Genomic DNA, 17426 nt, shown 5'->3' with positions numbered 1-17426 from the left:
AATCTGACAGATACATACCATTGATTGTCTATTTTCTTCTATGAGTCAAGTTGCGAAGAAATTTGATCGTACTTATACTTAAGTGCAAACTAAACAAACATCGCGTTTCGCGTTCCGTTCGCCGCATCAGCTCAGCATCGTCACTCGCCATCCTGGATCAAAGTACCATTGTTTGACCTGAGATCGAGCACAAACAATACCGCGACAGCTCTCATAACATTTTGGGCCATACAGCAAGATATCTTCGAGTCCTGATCACCGCCACAGTCTCCAAACCGTCATACAATCTGAGAGTTTCCATCGCAAAGTCGCAGCCGACATCAGAATAAAGCGCATCTCCCTGATCTGATTCGAGTGGGATTTATTTCGGGCGTGTCGCTGGTTACAAGGCTTGTTTGCTGTGAACACATCCAATTCTGGAGCAAGCTGTCCCGACTTGCAAGAGATCGTGTTGCTTCAAACATCAATCTTGACACTTTCCATCCGGGAAACCTACCTGGAATCATTCACTTAAGCAAACATTGACTCTGCAGTGTTCAAAACCCCAAGACTCAACATGGAACAACCCTTGACTGCTCAGCCTAAGTCCGAAAGTGGCCGGCGCGAGAGCTTTGGATCCCACGCCTCTCAGACAGCCCGAGAGTATGTCATAGCCCCAAACCAAACTATATCAACGCAGATGCTTATTTATGCAAAAGATTCATCGATGATCAGATGCGGCTTGAGGCCGATGCGCGCGAGATTCTTCCTTACGTGAGCGCATCAGAAACCTCTTGTTGATCCACTACTGACCAGACTTAGTCCTTCGACTCATGCACTTACGCTCTCGGTCCATTGAGACAAAGCCTCTTTGCCTGTTTGACCTGCAATCCCGCCTCCGATGGTAACGACGATGTCTCCACCGCGGCAGCGGTCTGTTACTCCTGCTCCATCGCCTGCCACGGTGAACACACTCTGGTCGAGCTTTTCAACAAGCGCAACTTTGTCTGCGATTGTGGAACCACTCGCATGCCCGCCACATCACCGTGCACTCTGCGTGAAGACCCCAAGACGGGCCACAAGGGCGTGCACTCTCAGGAGGCGGCCAAGGATAACAAGTACAACCACAACTTTCGCAATCGGTTCTGTGGCTGCGCGGAAAAGTACGATCCCCACCAGGAGAAGGGTACCATGTTCCAATGCCTGGGTCTTGGTTCGGTTGAAACTGGTGGCTGTGGTGAGGACTGGTGGCACCCAGAATGCCTCATCGGCCTGCCACGGGATTGGTACAAGACGATGAAAAAGGAGGGTTTTGGTGGTGATGCCGCCGACGATGAGGATGAAACTCCACTGCCTCCAAGATTCCCCGCTGAAAATGATTTCGATCAATTCATTTGCTACAAATGCATCGATTCAAACCCTTGGCTCAAGCGCTACGCCGGATCCAAGGGCTTCCTACCACCAGTATATAAAGATGGCGGCCTGAAGAACTCAGCACCAAAGGAATCGGAGCAACAATCGGAGAACCCCAAGAAGCGCAAAGCAGAGGATGATGATCCCTCCACTGAAGAGCCGACGATCAAGCGAGCCAAAGAAGAGTCTCCCAAACAAGAGCCAACCGAAACCTCTACTCTCGCCACCATCGCCGAAGAACAACCAACAGAGCCTAAAGAAGAACCAAAAGTGAAACTCGAAGCAACATCAACCCCAAAACACACCTTCCTCCCCACCTCCCCACCAACAGAATCCTTCTCCCTCTTCCTCCGCGAAGACTTCCACTCAAACCTCTGCCGCTGCGCAGAATGCTACCCAAATCTAGCACCGCACCCTCAACTCCGCGAAGAAGAAGAAACCTACGAGCCACCCCTCTCAGAAGATGGAGATGGAAACGGCGCCGCAAGTACAGGTACAGGCAGTATTCTTGAACGCGGCGAAGCAGCACTCAGCACCGTTGACCGCGTACACGCTATCGAGGGCGCAATGATTTACAACCAGCTCCGTGATAAGGTTAAGGACTTTTTGCGGCCTTTTGCTGAGAGTGGAACGGCTGTCAGTGCGGAGGATGTTAAGAGCTATTTTGAACGATTGAGGGGTGATGAAGAGGGGATTAAGGATGCGGCTAGTCGGGCTGAGAATGGGGGTGGCGATGAGGGGGATGGTCGACGTGAACAGAATGGTGAGTTTTATATTGGTATGCTTCTGGATTGATGCATTACTGACTTTTTCTTCAGGCTATTGATGCCATTCGGTGTTCTGTCCTAGTTTCGAATGGTTGGGGTCTTTTGCTTGAGGTCTTTTATTCTCGTGTGGGGAGGGCGCTCAGGCTTAGTCTCACTGATTAGATGCCAACGCAGGCGTAGACTTAGTGATCACGCTTGGTCCAGCATGGAGTGGCAAATATTGGCATGTACTTAAATGATAATGATAATGCGAAAGTTGGCTATACGCCGAGTTCTTGACATAAATCTGACTCGATCACGAACTGGATATAATCACCAGACCAATCATGGCTCAAACTCAATCTGAACAATATCATACTCGCCAGCAAATCCACCTCCTTCCTCTTCGGCCTCCAAATACCCTGGCGCAGCCTCTTCAATCCGCTCCATCAAATTTTTCCGACTAAGTTCATCTGATCGAGAAAGGAGAACCTCGACGAGAGATGGTCGCAGATCGAACGATCTATAGAGATCAGCTACCCATAGAAAATATGACAACATGCGAGGAGAAAACGAAAAAAAAAAGTGTTTTCCATTCATTATGAACGTGGTTTTGATACAAGAGAGGAAAACTTGGGAGGAAAGAAAGTAACAGCTTGCGGCGGGAGATAGTGGTTTCGGACGCCATATCCTATTATGCCTGATCAAATTTTACTGTCGAACACACCGCTGTGGAGAACACCATCAGCGTTGGCTTGAAGTCGAGCAAGAATACTGGTTTCTGCTATTGGGCCGAACGTCTCTACAGTCTCTTTCTCCAAGCCGAGGTCAAGCTCCGGTGGAAGGCGGCCGCTTCTCGCCAGAAGCTATTATTTTCAGTATCTTTTTCACAGGCCCTTATTCTCGATGTATGGTTTGATGATACGGGATGGGATGGGAAATGAAATCGTGGACAATGTCTTCAGGCGTATCGTGATCTTATGAAATTCTATTGAAATATGTACAGTTGTGAAAAAGGTGTATCTTTAAACCGAAAGGGCCTGTTGCCCAACGCCAGGCCATGAAAAACCATAACACCAAAGCACGGAGTTTCATGTCATGCAAAACTAAAATGACCAATGATGCAACGCGGAATCAATCATTCCTTGAGACGTTTCGAAGCTCTCATCAATGAATCATCAGGCAAGCCACTGCGCTTCGTACCAGGAAGACTTCCAGTTCGGATATCATTATCTTCCTGAGTAACTCGGCGATGTGGATACTTGCTCTCAATGCCCTCAAAGCAATTTGCGCTAATAGGACCACCATTCGCAAAATACGGATGTTCCAATGCCTCCTGAGCGGTTATACGCTTCGTGGGATCATACTCTAACATCCTCGACAGTAAATCAAAACCGTCTGCGCCAGGTGTGCCCACGCTTGATGTGGCAGAATACCCGCCATTCTTCAGGCAACTCTGGTACCAGCCTTCTAAGTTAGCGCCGCGGTGGTAATGGTTAGGTTGTCGGTGCATCACAAGAGACTGCAGCTGGGTATATTCTGGCATGGACACAAGGCCCGGCCATGTTTCTTTGCGAGGAAGACCAAGGATCTCGACGATCTTCATCATCTGGTTCCGCTGGAATGGGACCGTCTTTTTACTGTCCATTTTGGCTTCCTCGCCCTTGAAAATCGGGCGCAGGGAAAGTAGTTCGGCGAAGATGCAACCCAGAGCCCACATGTCAACGGCTGGGGTATAGTGTCGACTTCCAAGGAGAAGCTCGGGTGCTCGGTACCATATTGTGACGACGACTTTATCGCCGGAGAAAAGGGAGTTGAGAGGTTTGTAAAATAGTCGGGCTAAGCCCAAATCGCCGATGCGGATGGCGCCGCTGGAGGTGACGAGGATATTGGCTGGTTTGAGATCTCGGTGCAAGACCCAGTTGGTGTGAAGGTATAATAAGCCGTTGAGGAGCTGAAATAATATAGATCGAACCATGTGGGCTTGGATAGCGTGTCGTTGTGGCTGGGTGTGGTGGTGGATGATCTGCAGCAAGTCATGCTCCGTATATTCAAACACCATGAAGATACATTTGTCCTCTAGGATGATCTCCTCCAGTTGGACGACATTTGCATGGGATAGTTCGGTACAGAGAGACATTTCTCGAATGGCGGACTGTGACAAGCCAGTATATTGGATCGATTCGCCTTCCTTATCCGGTTTGAACCTAGTTGCATGCTGTCAGATCTCTCGCCAGATACGCACTCTTCGGGAAGCTTACTTTTTGATCGCAAATTCTCCCTTCTTGCCATTTTTGCCAACAGCCTTGTACACCCTTCCATAGGTTCCACTGCTAATGAACCCCACGACATGATATCGATCCCGGACTCGGACTTTGCTGGTGTAACCGGTGGTCTTTCGGGAATCGACAGTTTCTGCACGAGGAACGGTAGTCAGCGTATGCACAGATCGCCACGGTCTTGCAGGGAAAGAAACAGGGGACAGATCAACGGATGCACGCGTCTTTAGGAAACCTGCCGGTGTAATGAAGATCGCAAACCAGAGATGTATGCCATTCCCTCTCTTTCTCCAGGACAGTTCACCGAAACGAGACCCAAGAAACCTGGTATTGAAGGGGAAAGAAATTACCCCGAGGATAGAAAGCCCCAACAGAATTTAAATTTGAAAACGGGAATCCTTTTCCAAACATGATGCAACAGAAGGAAAGCCGCGACAGTTCAAGATCAAGGTCAAGATCACGTTATAGAAGAAAATAAAGTGGACACAGAAGGCGGTCATGCGGCAAGGCAAGGAACCAAGATATAATTACCATCGACTGTGGCCTGCAGGTTCCTTTTCAAGCTTGGGCCAACTGTTTTTGTTCGGGTGGAGAGTGAGCCGGAGGAAGGTGGGTTTGTCAGGCTCATTGGATCGTCACTTCCCCATATGGCACTTTGTCCATATGGAGGCGGCAAGCTGCGACTTCGGATACCGCTTTGGCGATGTCAAGATGTCAAGGAGGCGGTCTTAGTCAGCGTGGGGTGGTATGATTCGATTCGAGGGTAAAGGGAGGTCCGATTGCGCAGAAATAGGGGGGATTGGAGGGGACTTCGGTTTAATGCGCGAGTCTTTGCTGTGGTTGGGGGGAAATGCGGAGGTCGTCGAACCAGCGGGATTCAGTGGACCAGCGCTCCCCGGGATTAGATCAGCATGCCGAGTTCCATAGTGATCTTCAGGGCTCACGTGCATATTCCCATCTGGGCAGGTGATGCGCGAGCCTCGACGTGTATACTTATTTATAATATCTTTACTAAATTTGAGAAACTCTCAACGCCAATCCATGAATCTGCATATGTGGAGACATATGAATACGCTAGCCACATAATTCGGAAGTTGCGGTGTCAAAAGTGGAATTGTAGATTAACCCTAATTATATCAAGTCATTGTTTCGACGACCGCACAAACATTCAAAATTGTACACCAATTCTCACAGCAAGCGTACACCTTACTGCATATCGTAGATAGGATGAGACTTGTTTTGAATGTTCCGGGCCTGATGTTGGATCCTGTCATCACTCAAATATATAATTCGGATGGAACTTCCCGAGGTTGAGACCGTTTGCTGTCCAGGTGAATACATATTGTTGTTGTTTTTGTATAAGAATCCTCAGCCCCAAGTAATACGTATTTGACGTTCTTTATCGTCAGGAGATGAGAGTCGAAGAGTGGAGACAAACATGGAGGCTAGCGCGACTTGCTTGTCTTGTATATATAATCAATTCGATCCATATCAATCGAACAATCGCCTCGGCCAATGGTGTGAGGCAAACTCAGCAGGTGGTTCGATCGAATGGCTTTCATCACGACGGTGATCTCTTTCCACTAATAACATCCATTTGGGTCAGGGTCCAGCGTGTCTACTGTCACCTCTCCTTCAAAGGCGTCGCCAACGACCACCACCAGCGATGGAATCAGTACTCCATTGCCAATCCAGAGTGGCATGGTATCTACTTGTGATCAATCTTACCTGGTAGTATCCGGGGACACTTGTGCTGCCATTGCATCTACTTATGATATTACTATCGACGACTTCTACGCTTGGAACCCTGCCGTTGGAAGCAGCTGTGCAAGTCTCTGGGTGGATGACTATGTCTGTGTTGCTGTCAATACTTCTTGATTGCAGCTGCCTACACCGTGAACCATGTTTCTAAGCTTCCAAGCTTGGGGGCACTTTTGCGGTCTGGTATCTAGTAGGTAGGGGTAAAGAGCACCCGCGGAGATGGATAGACCGAAACAGCCCAACTTCTAGAGCTTGGAACGGGTGATTACAGAATATTGGCTCATTGAAATGTCCCAAATTCAAATTGATTGGAACCTTGTGACCCCGGCTAAGGTACCATCGATCGGGACTCTTTCAGGACGCTCTGTATCCTTAAATGTACATATATATGCCATTGTACAGAGACAGAATCAATGCATGGAAAACTTTGAAATAGAATCATATAATTGTTTCAAAGACTTCAAAGCTGTAGACGAGTCTTTACGCCAGAGGTCTGAAATCTCAGGTAGTCAGGCGAGATAGTCCACCTACCCACTAATAGTACCTATTCGTAGATACCTGTGGAAGTTAATGGATAACTTTGCGCTTAAATTAATGATTCCAACCTTGAAGGTTGTCAAACCTACATGTCCGACCCGGTACCCAAAATTTGGACCCTTTCGATTTGCTAATTAGTATTTCGTATTTCGTACGGAGTACATATGGAGAAATCCGTACTATAAGGAGATACAGTAAAACTATGCACCCTGAACGCGCGGCCTCGGGGCCATTCCGCGGCCGTGAGTCCCATGATTATCCGCATTATAATACCATACAATACAATACGTTACAAAACGCTCGGCCCCGCTACAATCAAATATGCGGTTTCCCGAGTCTCTTCGAGTAAGCGATTCAAACTATCGGTTTGTTTCCTTGGATGGGTAGACGGGCACATTACTCTACAAAGTCTAGCCATCGGAGAAGATTAGCGGGCATGATATTGTCCACAAGCCACCGATTACCCTTCCACCCATTTCTCAGAGTTTGCCGCCTAAGCATGCTTTGCAGTTCCAGCTTGCAAATTGCGGCTAACAAGGAGAATTTCATCTTGAGTGGGTTTCATCTAGCTAGTTACTCGAGTATTTGATTACTTGATCACCATTGAGTCTTACGCATATCGTCCGTGAAAGTCACAGATTCATAATCGTCCACATACCGAGCTCACGCTCACCCACCATCCTATCGAACCTTTGAAAGAAACCACATCGCACAATGAAGCCCTCACCAACAAGCAAGATGTCAACCTTACCATCCGAGATCTGGCTCAAAATTATCAAACTAGTGCGTAAACGTTGATATACACGGTTGGTTGACCTGTCACTCACCTCATTTAAGCTTCACAGGGATAGTCCATCGTCATTGAAAATGGTAGCTTTGGTTGACCGCCGGTTACATGAGACTGCCGCTTCCATTTTATTCCGATTCTTCTGCCTGACCATCAAGTCAGGGGTGCCTAAAAAGTGGGAGTATTATAGCAATGTTCCATGGCGCTATGTTAAAGTAATTGTCGTGGCAGGTGCATTTGGGGTTGGCTTTGTTGGAGACTGGCTAAGTTTTAACTTATTGAAAATGCTCGAGTCAGCAAAATGTCTCCAAGAATTCTAGTACGTTATACTATAGGACCTATTGCATTATGCGGACTACTAACACATGTCCTCCTGGGCACCCTTATAGCTGGAAAGACTTATCATACATGCCAGGTTTCATCTTATACAGTATTAATCGGCTTTACCCCCATGTTCCTGTGCATATCACTGGAAGAAATGTGTGTCTATCACAGCGAAGACGACCACATCAACCCGTTGAACCGTCCATCCCTCACCTTCGGTGCCTTCGCTATCTTTCCTCGCATTGGGATGGCGAGTGGGACGAGCTATCCAAAACTTTCACGAGTACAAGCTATCAAGCTCGCCTAAAAGACATCATATGCGCCAGCCAAAATTTAGAGACTTTGAAGCTGTTTCAGACCACGGAACCACCGACTACCCACAGAGGAATCATTTCATTACAGAAGGGCGATACCTTGCCACCATTGAAATATCTACATCTCTCAAATATGCACTTTGATAGGTCTCAAAGTCTTCTATGGGCAGAAAGTCTACAGTGGGAGTTATTGAACTCGTTATCGTTACTTAATGGTAATTGGAGTAACTTAGCTCCCCTTATCACGGGCCGTCTAAGAAACCTCAAGTCATTAGAGGTGTCGATCTCTCGTTGCAATCCCAAACTAACTGATTGGCGTTATCGCCCACACACTGGAATTCTGGAGCCGCCACCTATCTACTGGGAACGAGCGACTCAAGTTCGTCTTCTTCTAGAATCATTCTCTTCCCTTGAGACCTTTTCTAGCTATCACCTTCCGCAATATATCCTCAACACCCTATCAAGCCATCATGCACTAAGGCATTTACGATTCCGCAGCACCAATCGTCAGCGCAATTCTCTCACGCAGCTTCCTTTTCCTCCAAGTATTGAGGATCTAGTCAGTCTACCTAACAAGTTCCCAAAACTTCAGTCTCTAGGGCTTGACCTTGACTGGAAAAATGAGGAATGGGTATGTTTAAACTTTCCTTTATAATAGACTGACCGATCTGAAGACTAACCAAAGCACTATTAGCCATATGACATGATGGTTCATATACGCAGAATGAAATACCTCCAGCACTTGGAAATCAATCTTCCAGGTGTAGATCCAAACCAAATAAGGCCAACGCCTGATATCTTTCCTATCAATTTCATTGATGAATCAGCGTGCTTACGACTCCTTCACTTCCTTGAATTAGACTCTAAGGGCGATCTACTTTCTCTTAGGTCGTTACATATCAAGATGGGTGAATGGGAAAGTGATAAATGGAGCCCGCAATCGTTTGATCACACAACGGGCCCGCTGCTTATTGGGGAACGTCATCTATCCGAAAAAATGCACTTTTATCGATTTGCTCCACACCTACGGCGCTCGGACAGGTTCCATCGTAAATCTTATTTACCTCCGAAAGACGACTATCGAATCATTTTGGAGCTTCAGAGTCTGGATTCACCATTTGTGAGAGACAGCGGCCCATTGGCGTATGTTCCATACAACTCAGAGTGGGCTGCAAGTGCATGATATTACGGCAATCCTATTCTGAGGATGTTTCGAGTGACTAGAGAAGACTTTATCTGGATTGACGACTGTATGGATCAGAGGCGATTAGACTAATGACACATCAAATAAGGCTTATTCTGAGAACTATTCAAATCGTCGTTAAAGTACAACCTATCCATATTTCACCCGAGTGCTAGATACAAAGCTAAATATTACTTAGTGACCCTAAACTTGATTATTATAGATCGCTTAGACCTATTCATACCTCATTTAGGTTGATAGCATTTTGCGAGGCCAACAACGCAGTCCAATCATAGCCTTTAAGGACACCTGATTGGATATTGGTCTCACAAAGTCGCCTTTTTAACTCATCTTAGATGTCAGGGCAGCTGATGCAGCAAAATGAATGACACAGCAGTTTACGTAGACGCTATCTTCCACATATCCCGCTCTTTGAGTGGTGTCCAAAGTTGCCTAATTTAGAGCTCGACCAACACTTGGTGGTTCTTTGATTCATACCCGTCAGAAAATTCTCTTCCTTCAACGGAAGCCACTTGAATTCCTTGAGATTTGTCGGATTGTGTTATCTCATGTACTAATCTTTACTAACAGAAGATCGAATGTTGACACAGTCTGAGCTCATATTTACCTTTTGAAATTGACCAATTCCTCTCCACTTTTCCAGCCAAAGCCAATTCTATCGAGGCCTCCAAGCAAACATGGTCTGAAGACAAAACCCCGAACACTAGTCGTGATCATCTGCCATTGCGATCAACAAGGCTTTCCGGACCCACGTGACAACCCTCTGACTACATTGAATGACAAGGCAATTGTCCAAATTACCGATGACCCAGGCCAAATCCAAGACCTACTGAAACATTTACCAGCAGCAGCAGTCGTTTTCATCGCAGATGGAACTCGCTTTCAGCCAAAGCATACAACTCTTGGGTACGGGTTGATTTATCGTATGTCACGATGCTATAGGTCGGCATTGGCCTCATAATAGCTCAAGATTCTTCAGAGTCCTCGTTATCCTCAGAACCAGTAAAGTACCTCGAAATTGCGATCGGACCACACTTGAATATTTGAGAGCGTGAAGATTGATGCTGGTATTCAGTCCCTTTTTACCCAGTATAAGTTCCAAAAAAAAAAGACCAGCAGGTAGCCACAAGGGCAAACTGAACATCAAATCTGAGCTCCGAAATGGTGCAGCCCCAGGCTGGATCCGCCGGTCTACGCTCCAGAGCTAAGGCATCCACAGTGAAAATATGGGCATGCATCAATTTCCGTAGTAATATATATGATCGGCTTCGCAATGTTATCCGAACGGTATAGGATACAATTCGACGATCAAAGTAGCTCTGAAAAGGATACGGAAAAGGAACAGAGGCTTTTGTGGCCACCCAGGCCTTTCGGCACCGGCTACATGTTACCCCCAGAGGAAGGCAGCAATCATGCCGATCATATGGGCAATAAGAGATCAATAATCCATGTCAGTCATAGTTGGGAATGAACTGTGGTCTCACATTATTAGGCGCGAGAAAAAGTGAAGTACATATGTTGGCAGAACAGAGAAAGACAGCGGCACAGATGACACTATGACCCGGACGATTTGGCGTTGAAAGTCTATCAGCAATATCATCAAGACCAGAAGAGACCCACAGGAGGGTTACTCTAGACATACAAGTCGAACAACCAGGGTTGCGTTTCAAAGCTCATCTCATAGATAATTACATAAATTTTTCCGTTATACTACTTATACTATAATATCAAATGCAGGCTAGAGAAATTTGGACAGACCACGGGTGATGAGGCAGGTGCCCTAATATATACAGCTATGCCCTTTTGGATGGGTCTAGAGCACCGCTCTCGCCACCTTACCTGCTGCTGGGGATGATAATTTGTAGCCCCATGTCACTATCCGATCAAGCTCGAAGTGTCGCTGTATTTGCAACCAAAATGTTACTTATTTCCAAGGTTGAACTAAGGTGTCGGAAATTAAGAACGTCGTATATACTGGCCTATGTGACTCGTATCACACGACACATTAGGTTCTACAATCTGGTGGCAAAAATCTGACATCAAAAACTAAATGTCCACTATGCAAGGTGCCGACCGGCATTTTTGGATCTGCTATTGTGGAGTACTAGTTGAGGTTTTCACCGAAGCTGATGGGTTATCGACGGCAATACATACCCGAAGGAGTAGGTATATGCGCTAGCTAAGATTCAGTCATCGATCTTAGTGCCACTTTATGCTTTTCGGCTTGCGTAGATTGATTTCTAGCGGTTTTATGCACAAACTTATAATTGGGGTGTAATGGTGGGAATAAGAACATAAATGACCCTTAAAATCAACGTGCAACTGCAACATGGGTAAACAAGCTACGTTATTGAGAAGCACCTTGATCAACTTATCATGAATGGCAAATCACACCAATTCATTCAAACACTGTTGTTGAGCAAATGTAACCAGTCAGAGGTAAAATTGATTGAGGCGGTTACATGAAACACGATTCCTGACCATCAACCGCCCTTCAGCTACAGTGGCGGGATTGTTGAACCTTGATTACTGGCGATTTGTGCTCTAGATCTTCGTTGGGATTACCCGATCAAATTCTGTATTTGTCTCCACTAAAACATTGCCTCCAACAGACTAATACCTGGCTGCTTGTCTAATATAATCGAGACGCTTAATATCCCGGCTTCATGGTTACCATAAAAAGGGCTATGCGGGACCTGACATATGTCTGCCATGCCGCGGATCTGGACCCTTGTGGAGATCAGAAAACAGAAATGATACTACGATCTCTTGCTAAATGTTGGCAAGTTTAATTACTTCGGAATGAGTATAGCGATCGTCACTTTCAATCCTCTATATGGGAAAAAATGAAATTTAACATGTCATGGGCGGCCTTCTTGTTTCAGCAGAGTACACTATTTAAAAGAATGAGATCTCCGGTTCCCTAAAAAAATAGAGAATTCTCATCCTGCTGGTCAACGCGAGTTCTTGCCATTCTTTTCATTCTGTCCCACTCTTTTCATTCTTTTTTCACTATTCTCATTCTTTTCTAGCTCACCAAAGCGGAACATTCCTTGCATTTGCTTTTCCCCTACTGACAGAGTACCGCTGGTCCGATACTCAACATGCATCTCCCGACACTCTTTTTTTCTCTTAGCTGCCTGACTGGTATAGTGATCGCGCAGCAGGACTGTGGCACGGCCTACGTTACAGTCACGAAATCGGTTTACGAAACCTCTGAAGCCTCAATCCTACATGTTGGCCCGACCGATGCTCCAAAGGCACTAGAGTATTTTCACGGGAAAGGACACAGGGGTGGCCATGGACATAGATCCTCCAAAGAACCTAGCAGTGTCTCAAACCATTCCGCTATCGCTATACAAACTCCGACTATCCAAATTGCCTCCTCTCCGTCTTTCACCTCTTCTGGTGCAGGCGCAGCTAGCTCGCCGGCAACGGTAGCTGCTTCTTCGAAAACCGTTCTCTCCTCGACGTCTACCAGCGCGGCCAGTTCCTCGATTCCGACTTTTCCCAGCTCTGGGACCTACGAAGAGAAGGCCTTATACAGCCATAACATCCACCGTCTAAACCACACTGTCCCAAACATGTCATGGAATCAAACACTTGCGGATGCTGCAACAAGCTGGGCAAATCAATGCGACTTTGCTCATAACACGTGAGGCCTCCTTTGTCTCCGGAATGTATACACACACGTTCTTACCTATTCTTGTTTATAGAACATTACTTGCTGGTGGCTATGGCCAAAACTTGGCAGCCAGCAGTCCCACGGCCAGTATCTCGGTTCACATATCTGACTATTGGTACAATGGTGAGATGCCGCTATATGCTGGTCTTTATGGTGAGGCTGAGCCGAGTGGATCTGGATTCGGCCATTTTACGCAGGTTGTCTGGAAGGATAGCACTAGCGTGGGTTGCGGTACGGTTGACTGTACATCCTCATCTCTTGGAATGTGGTATACTGTGTGCAATTATTGGCCTGCAGGTAAGTTCACAGTTCCCTTTAATATGTCGGTAGGACACTAATAGAAACAGGTAATTGGGTTGGTGAGTATGACAGCAATGTACTCAAGCCAATTGGAAATCCAATTGTGAAGGGTAATGAGTCTGACATCATGACTTGAGCAATCCCTGTCTAATCAGTTGGTTATGGTGGAGACGAAGCTGGCAACGCGTTTAATAGCCCGTTGCGGCTGGCAGAAGGCCCCGAGATGAAAATCAGGTGGGCAGTGCCTCAAGCAGCAAGATGGTTAGCGCCGAATTGGATTATGTGGTGGCCTCATAGCGGGTGATGGGTGTCCTTGGGGAGACTCTGAGATCCCCCAGAATGTGCCATAGTTTACATTTATAGGTACATAAGACAAAATTGTGATGGCCCGCCTATGACTTCCAGCGTTGCAACCTAAATTACGTGATGTATAGATGTAATTAGTGTACGAAACTACTATTCTAAGACCAACACCGCGGGCAAAAGGCAGATAATGCGACTACAAGTAGATGCTTCTACTCGCACATTCAGAGAACGATCATCACCCTCGTACCTTAATTCAAAACCTCAGCTACCGGGGTGATGTGAAGACTATGGCCAACTAGATAAAATTCAACACCGTACGTATGTCATGTACCCCGTCCAAGACGAACTAAGTGCCTCTCCGAACGCCTGTCGTAGTACAGTAGCTGTTGTTGACTTCATGCTTCCCTCGTGGTGCACGGCTTCAGAATCATTACGCTTCATCCGAATGGTAGCTTCCACCACAGTCTTGGCCTGCGGAGCCCTGTTATTCCTAGACTATCATGTAAGCGCGGCGGGGATGACGGGATCTTCAGGGGTGCAATAACCTATGTCGTGTGACTGAAGCTGAAGACTGCATAATTCATGCGGAGTACCGGCTCGAACATCTCCGACTAGATCGTCTTAACCAGATTCGGCCTGCCACACCGATTGGATATACAAGCCCGGCTTGCTCTGCGAATCATGTCGGCTAGAACCGACGTCAAACAGGCTATATGGGGTATTCCTATAATATGGCAAGATTTGCCGGGAGAGGGCCCGCCAAATAAATTGGTCCAGATATGCTCTATCGGCCATGTTGCCTATCTCAACATGGCATCGCCACGTACACCTACGTCGGTCTTCATTGAATATGAAATGTCCGATATCTGACAGATATATGAGAGCATCAGGGAGGTCGAAAACTTATAAGATTGAGGCTGCCCGTCATCAATGAATGAGAAGTCACCGTCTAGACTTGGATAGCCTATGAGAATATGCAGGCAAGTTCAAACATCCTTCTATGTTTTGATTTAAAAGCTTAGTGGCTCAGTCAAGCCACACATACCCATTCCAGGTAAAGATCCAGGGTACATAATTGCCTTCCCCGCACAGTCACCCCAACGGAGATAACCGAATCAAGGAACCAGTGCGGTCCAGAGGAGGTACGTAGCCGAGATTTGCGTAATCCACCGGGATCCAGGCTTTGTCCAGCAAGGAGATTAACTTAAATACATTCAGGGGTTCCCAATGATGGAAAGATATATGATTGGAGGCTTCCAACTTTTTGCAAGGGGGTTTTTAAACCCCAATCTCTGTGCACACTGAGTATCGCTTCTTAAAGTACGGTCCTCCTAAGCTGGTATCCGTTCGGGTATGGCGATATGGCTCTTCGGCAACAGCACGTCACTTTAAATTATCGCCATTACGCCCTCGTATATATCGACCGACACGGTAACCTCCACCATGAGTTGTCGCCTTCCGTTGCGGATGCTAGTCAGTCGATCCTGTCACCTGAAGTCACTACTACCTTTCTGGCAGCGGCAGCGGCAGCGAACCCAGCGACAACAAATGTGCTTAGCGGCCCTAGTGGCATTCCTTTCTTCAATGCAGGCGACAGAGAAACTTGGTTAACGGCCATATCTAAGGCTTCTAGCCAATCGACTAGGACTACGATATCGATCGACAATGCAGAATTACTGCGTCTTTATTACGAAGAGGGGTTGGAAAAATTCCACCAAACAAATTGTCGAGCCCTTGCAAAAAGCTACATAAAGCTCATAGAGCCACACAAGCGGACACATTATCCATATAATGGGCGAATGGTTGTCTCAGGCAGACTAGTACAGCTAGATCCAGAGACAACTAAGCCGCCATGGTGGCCATCTGGGGTGACCCACCGTGAACCCGATCGCCTTACGAAAGCCGGTACGGGCAATTCTTTATCATTTGGACTGGAAGATACTAAAATGAACAGAACGTATCCGACTTCTTGTCTCTATCATATGCGACCTACGGTCTAGCCATCAAATCACTGCCAAGAAACTAAGAGGTGCCGACGAGGCTATTCGTGGTCAGGTAACCCCACCTGAGCAACTCCGAATTCTGGACGAAATCTACCGAGTTCGCGAACAGGAAGAGAAATTTCTTGATGGGGCAAATTGTAGGTCATCTTCCATCATACTTGCACATGGTACTGATTTTGACAATGAACAGACTCCCAGGTCGAAATTGCGATCCCAGGCAATCAAGAATCCCAAACGCAGTCAACTCTGGTTTCGTATGAGAAAGATAAACAGGAACTCACACCACGAGAGTATGGCCAGATGCAGAGGATATTATCTACCTGCGATATTGCTCCTCCGGTCAGGCCAGCTATGGTGCAAAGCCATTGCCCAACTGGCTCGGACCCCGTTTACTATGCACCAGTGGGCTTAGAGTACTCTTCAATGCCTATTTCTGGTGCTCCACAAGGCTTGAAAAGGAAGCGTGAATATTCCAAGATCCTTCCAGCATATCAGAGCAGCTCCATAGAACCGATACACAACATCTCGGGTCCTACCAGCAATATGCAGCCATACTCAAACGACTTTTATTACAACGCTCCTATGCTACCATACCATGCATACCATGGGACGGAGAACTTAGGTCAGCCTTACGTCGCCTACATCTAAGTCAGCCAGCCTTACCTCTCCTTCATACATGAAGGAACGGAATAGTTGTCCAAGCGTTAGTCAATTTCGCAGTGGGTCCTGTGTCTCACTTTTGACGGATCGTTGGACCTTATGCAGATCACGATGCTAGACGTGAACTCACACTTGTATGAAGCGCTGCCTCAAGCCCCAAAGCCTCAATTCTGTGTCGCCCACTCTTCAGGATGAACAAGGTTGGAAGCTGGTGCCGGAGCTTGATGTCAGACGGGAAGTCAGAGGTCGTCGGAAACTACGCTACGGCATCCGACAAGCGACACTTCCCTTCTTTTCGAATTTGGTGTTTTGGTCTGAATCTTATGGCTTGCAGAGACGTGAAAGCGTCATTTTTTTCTTCTGTGCTTTCTGGGTGTCCCTTCTTCTGGTGTTACTTCTTGGATGGGTTTAGGGCATGGGTGTTTGCAAAATAGAAGAGGCTTCCATTAGGGCGGCGTCAGCAAGCCTCTTGTGGGGGCGTAAGATAAGTCAAATATATTCTCGACAAAATTTATAGGTTTATCGAAACTCACATTAGAGCGTCCGTCAACATTTTAGCGATACCATACTCATAGTTCAGACGCTTTCATAAGTCGTGGGCGGTGAACACTTGCAAGTGACTTATCCACCTACACAAAAATAGGCGTTTGATAGTAGCGACTCTTAGATGAGGGAAAGCATAAATCTTCCGCAATTCGCTTCCTTCTATTAGATGAAGAGTTTCGGTGAAGGTTTTTACTTGGCCTGTCACTCTCGTCTGTTACACTGATAGCCGGGGGATAGTGGGTCTTTGCCCCTATTTTCCAATTTTGACAAATTCTTTATAAACGTGGCCTCAGGCCACAGTCGCCCGATAATACGTTTCTTCTTTAGCGAATTCACAGTGCAAGGTTCCAAAACTAATTTCTTCCTGGGAGATTTGTAATCTTGTGTGGATTGTCGTATATAGTCCAAGTATTGCAAGGACTAGGCCAAAAATAGAGCATCAGTCTTGGAGGCAAACCCAATGCAGGTCTACCTCGGCACGGGGCGGAAGTATACGACAGGATATTTGAAGCAACACCCACCATATTCCAATGTTCCATCCAAACTCACCAGACTCTATATCCGAATGAAGGTATAGTCCAT

General features: G+C 46.7%; 7 protein-coding genes across 7 annotated transcripts; 5 read left to right on the top strand and 2 right to left on the bottom strand.

Annotated features, from left to right (window-relative positions):
• Nucleotides 1–542: 542 nt before the first annotated feature.
• N7503_006795 (putative metaphase-anaphase transition protein (Mlo2)) lies at nt 543–2218 on the top strand (the record flags this gene model as incomplete). The annotated part of the gene is made up of 4 exons (XM_057066342.1): nt 543–642; nt 699–753; nt 802–2155; nt 2211–2218. Exons 1-4 carry the CDS (start codon nt 557–559, stop codon nt 2216–2218), a joined length of 1503 nt encoding a protein of 500 aa, XP_056920023.1. The 5' UTR covers nt 543–556.
• A 265-nt stretch (nt 2219–2483) lies between these two features.
• Nucleotides 2484–2699, bottom strand: N7503_006794 (uncharacterized protein; the record flags this gene model as incomplete). Its single annotated transcript, XM_057066341.1, has 1 exon — nt 2484–2699. The coding sequence occupies one exon, from the start codon at nt 2697–2699 to the stop codon at nt 2484–2486; it is 216 nt and encodes a 71-aa protein (XP_056920022.1).
• A 577-nt stretch (nt 2700–3276) lies between these two features.
• Nucleotides 3277–5045, bottom strand: ssn3 (cyclin-dependent serine/threonine protein kinase SSN3; the record flags this gene model as incomplete). The annotated part of the gene is made up of 3 exons (XM_057066340.1): nt 3277–4345; nt 4400–4553; nt 4949–5045. 3 exons carry the CDS (start codon nt 5043–5045, stop codon nt 3277–3279), a joined length of 1320 nt encoding a protein of 439 aa, XP_056920021.1.
• An 810-nt stretch (nt 5046–5855) lies between these two features.
• Nucleotides 5856–6295, top strand: N7503_006792 (LysM peptidoglycan-binding domain-containing protein; the record flags this gene model as incomplete). The annotated part of the gene is made up of 2 exons (XM_057066339.1): nt 5856–5958; nt 6024–6295. The coding sequence occupies 2 exons, from the start codon at nt 5856–5858 to the stop codon at nt 6293–6295; spliced, it is 375 nt and encodes a 124-aa protein (XP_056920020.1).
• Nucleotides 6296–7582: 1287 nt separating this feature from the next.
• Nucleotides 7583–8133, top strand: N7503_006791 (uncharacterized protein; the record flags this gene model as incomplete). Its single annotated transcript, XM_057066338.1, has 2 exons — nt 7583–7733; nt 7934–8133. 2 exons carry the CDS (start codon nt 7583–7585, stop codon nt 8131–8133), a joined length of 351 nt encoding a protein of 116 aa, XP_056920019.1.
• A 4315-nt stretch (nt 8134–12448) lies between these two features.
• On the top strand, nt 12449–13465 carry N7503_006790 (uncharacterized protein; the record flags this gene model as incomplete). The annotated part of the gene is made up of 3 exons (XM_057066337.1): nt 12449–12999; nt 13061–13326; nt 13377–13465. 3 exons carry the CDS (start codon nt 12449–12451, stop codon nt 13463–13465), a joined length of 906 nt encoding a protein of 301 aa, XP_056920018.1.
• A 1531-nt stretch (nt 13466–14996) lies between these two features.
• N7503_006789 (DUF2841 domain-containing protein) lies at nt 14997–16286 on the top strand (the record flags this gene model as incomplete). The annotated part of the gene is made up of 3 exons (XM_057066336.1): nt 14997–15540; nt 15590–15775; nt 15829–16286. The coding sequence occupies 3 exons, from the start codon at nt 14997–14999 to the stop codon at nt 16284–16286; spliced, it is 1188 nt and encodes a 395-aa protein (XP_056920017.1).
• Between the last annotated feature and the right edge of the window lie 1140 nt (nt 16287–17426).

Source organism: Penicillium pulvis (assembly GCF_028828015.1).
Source record: "Penicillium pulvis strain IBT 33274 chromosome Unknown contig_5_segment0_segment0, whole genome shotgun sequence".
NCBI lineage: Eukaryota > Fungi > Ascomycota > Eurotiomycetes > Eurotiales > Aspergillaceae > Penicillium > Penicillium pulvis.
This window is presented reverse-complemented; position numbering and strand designations above follow the sequence as displayed.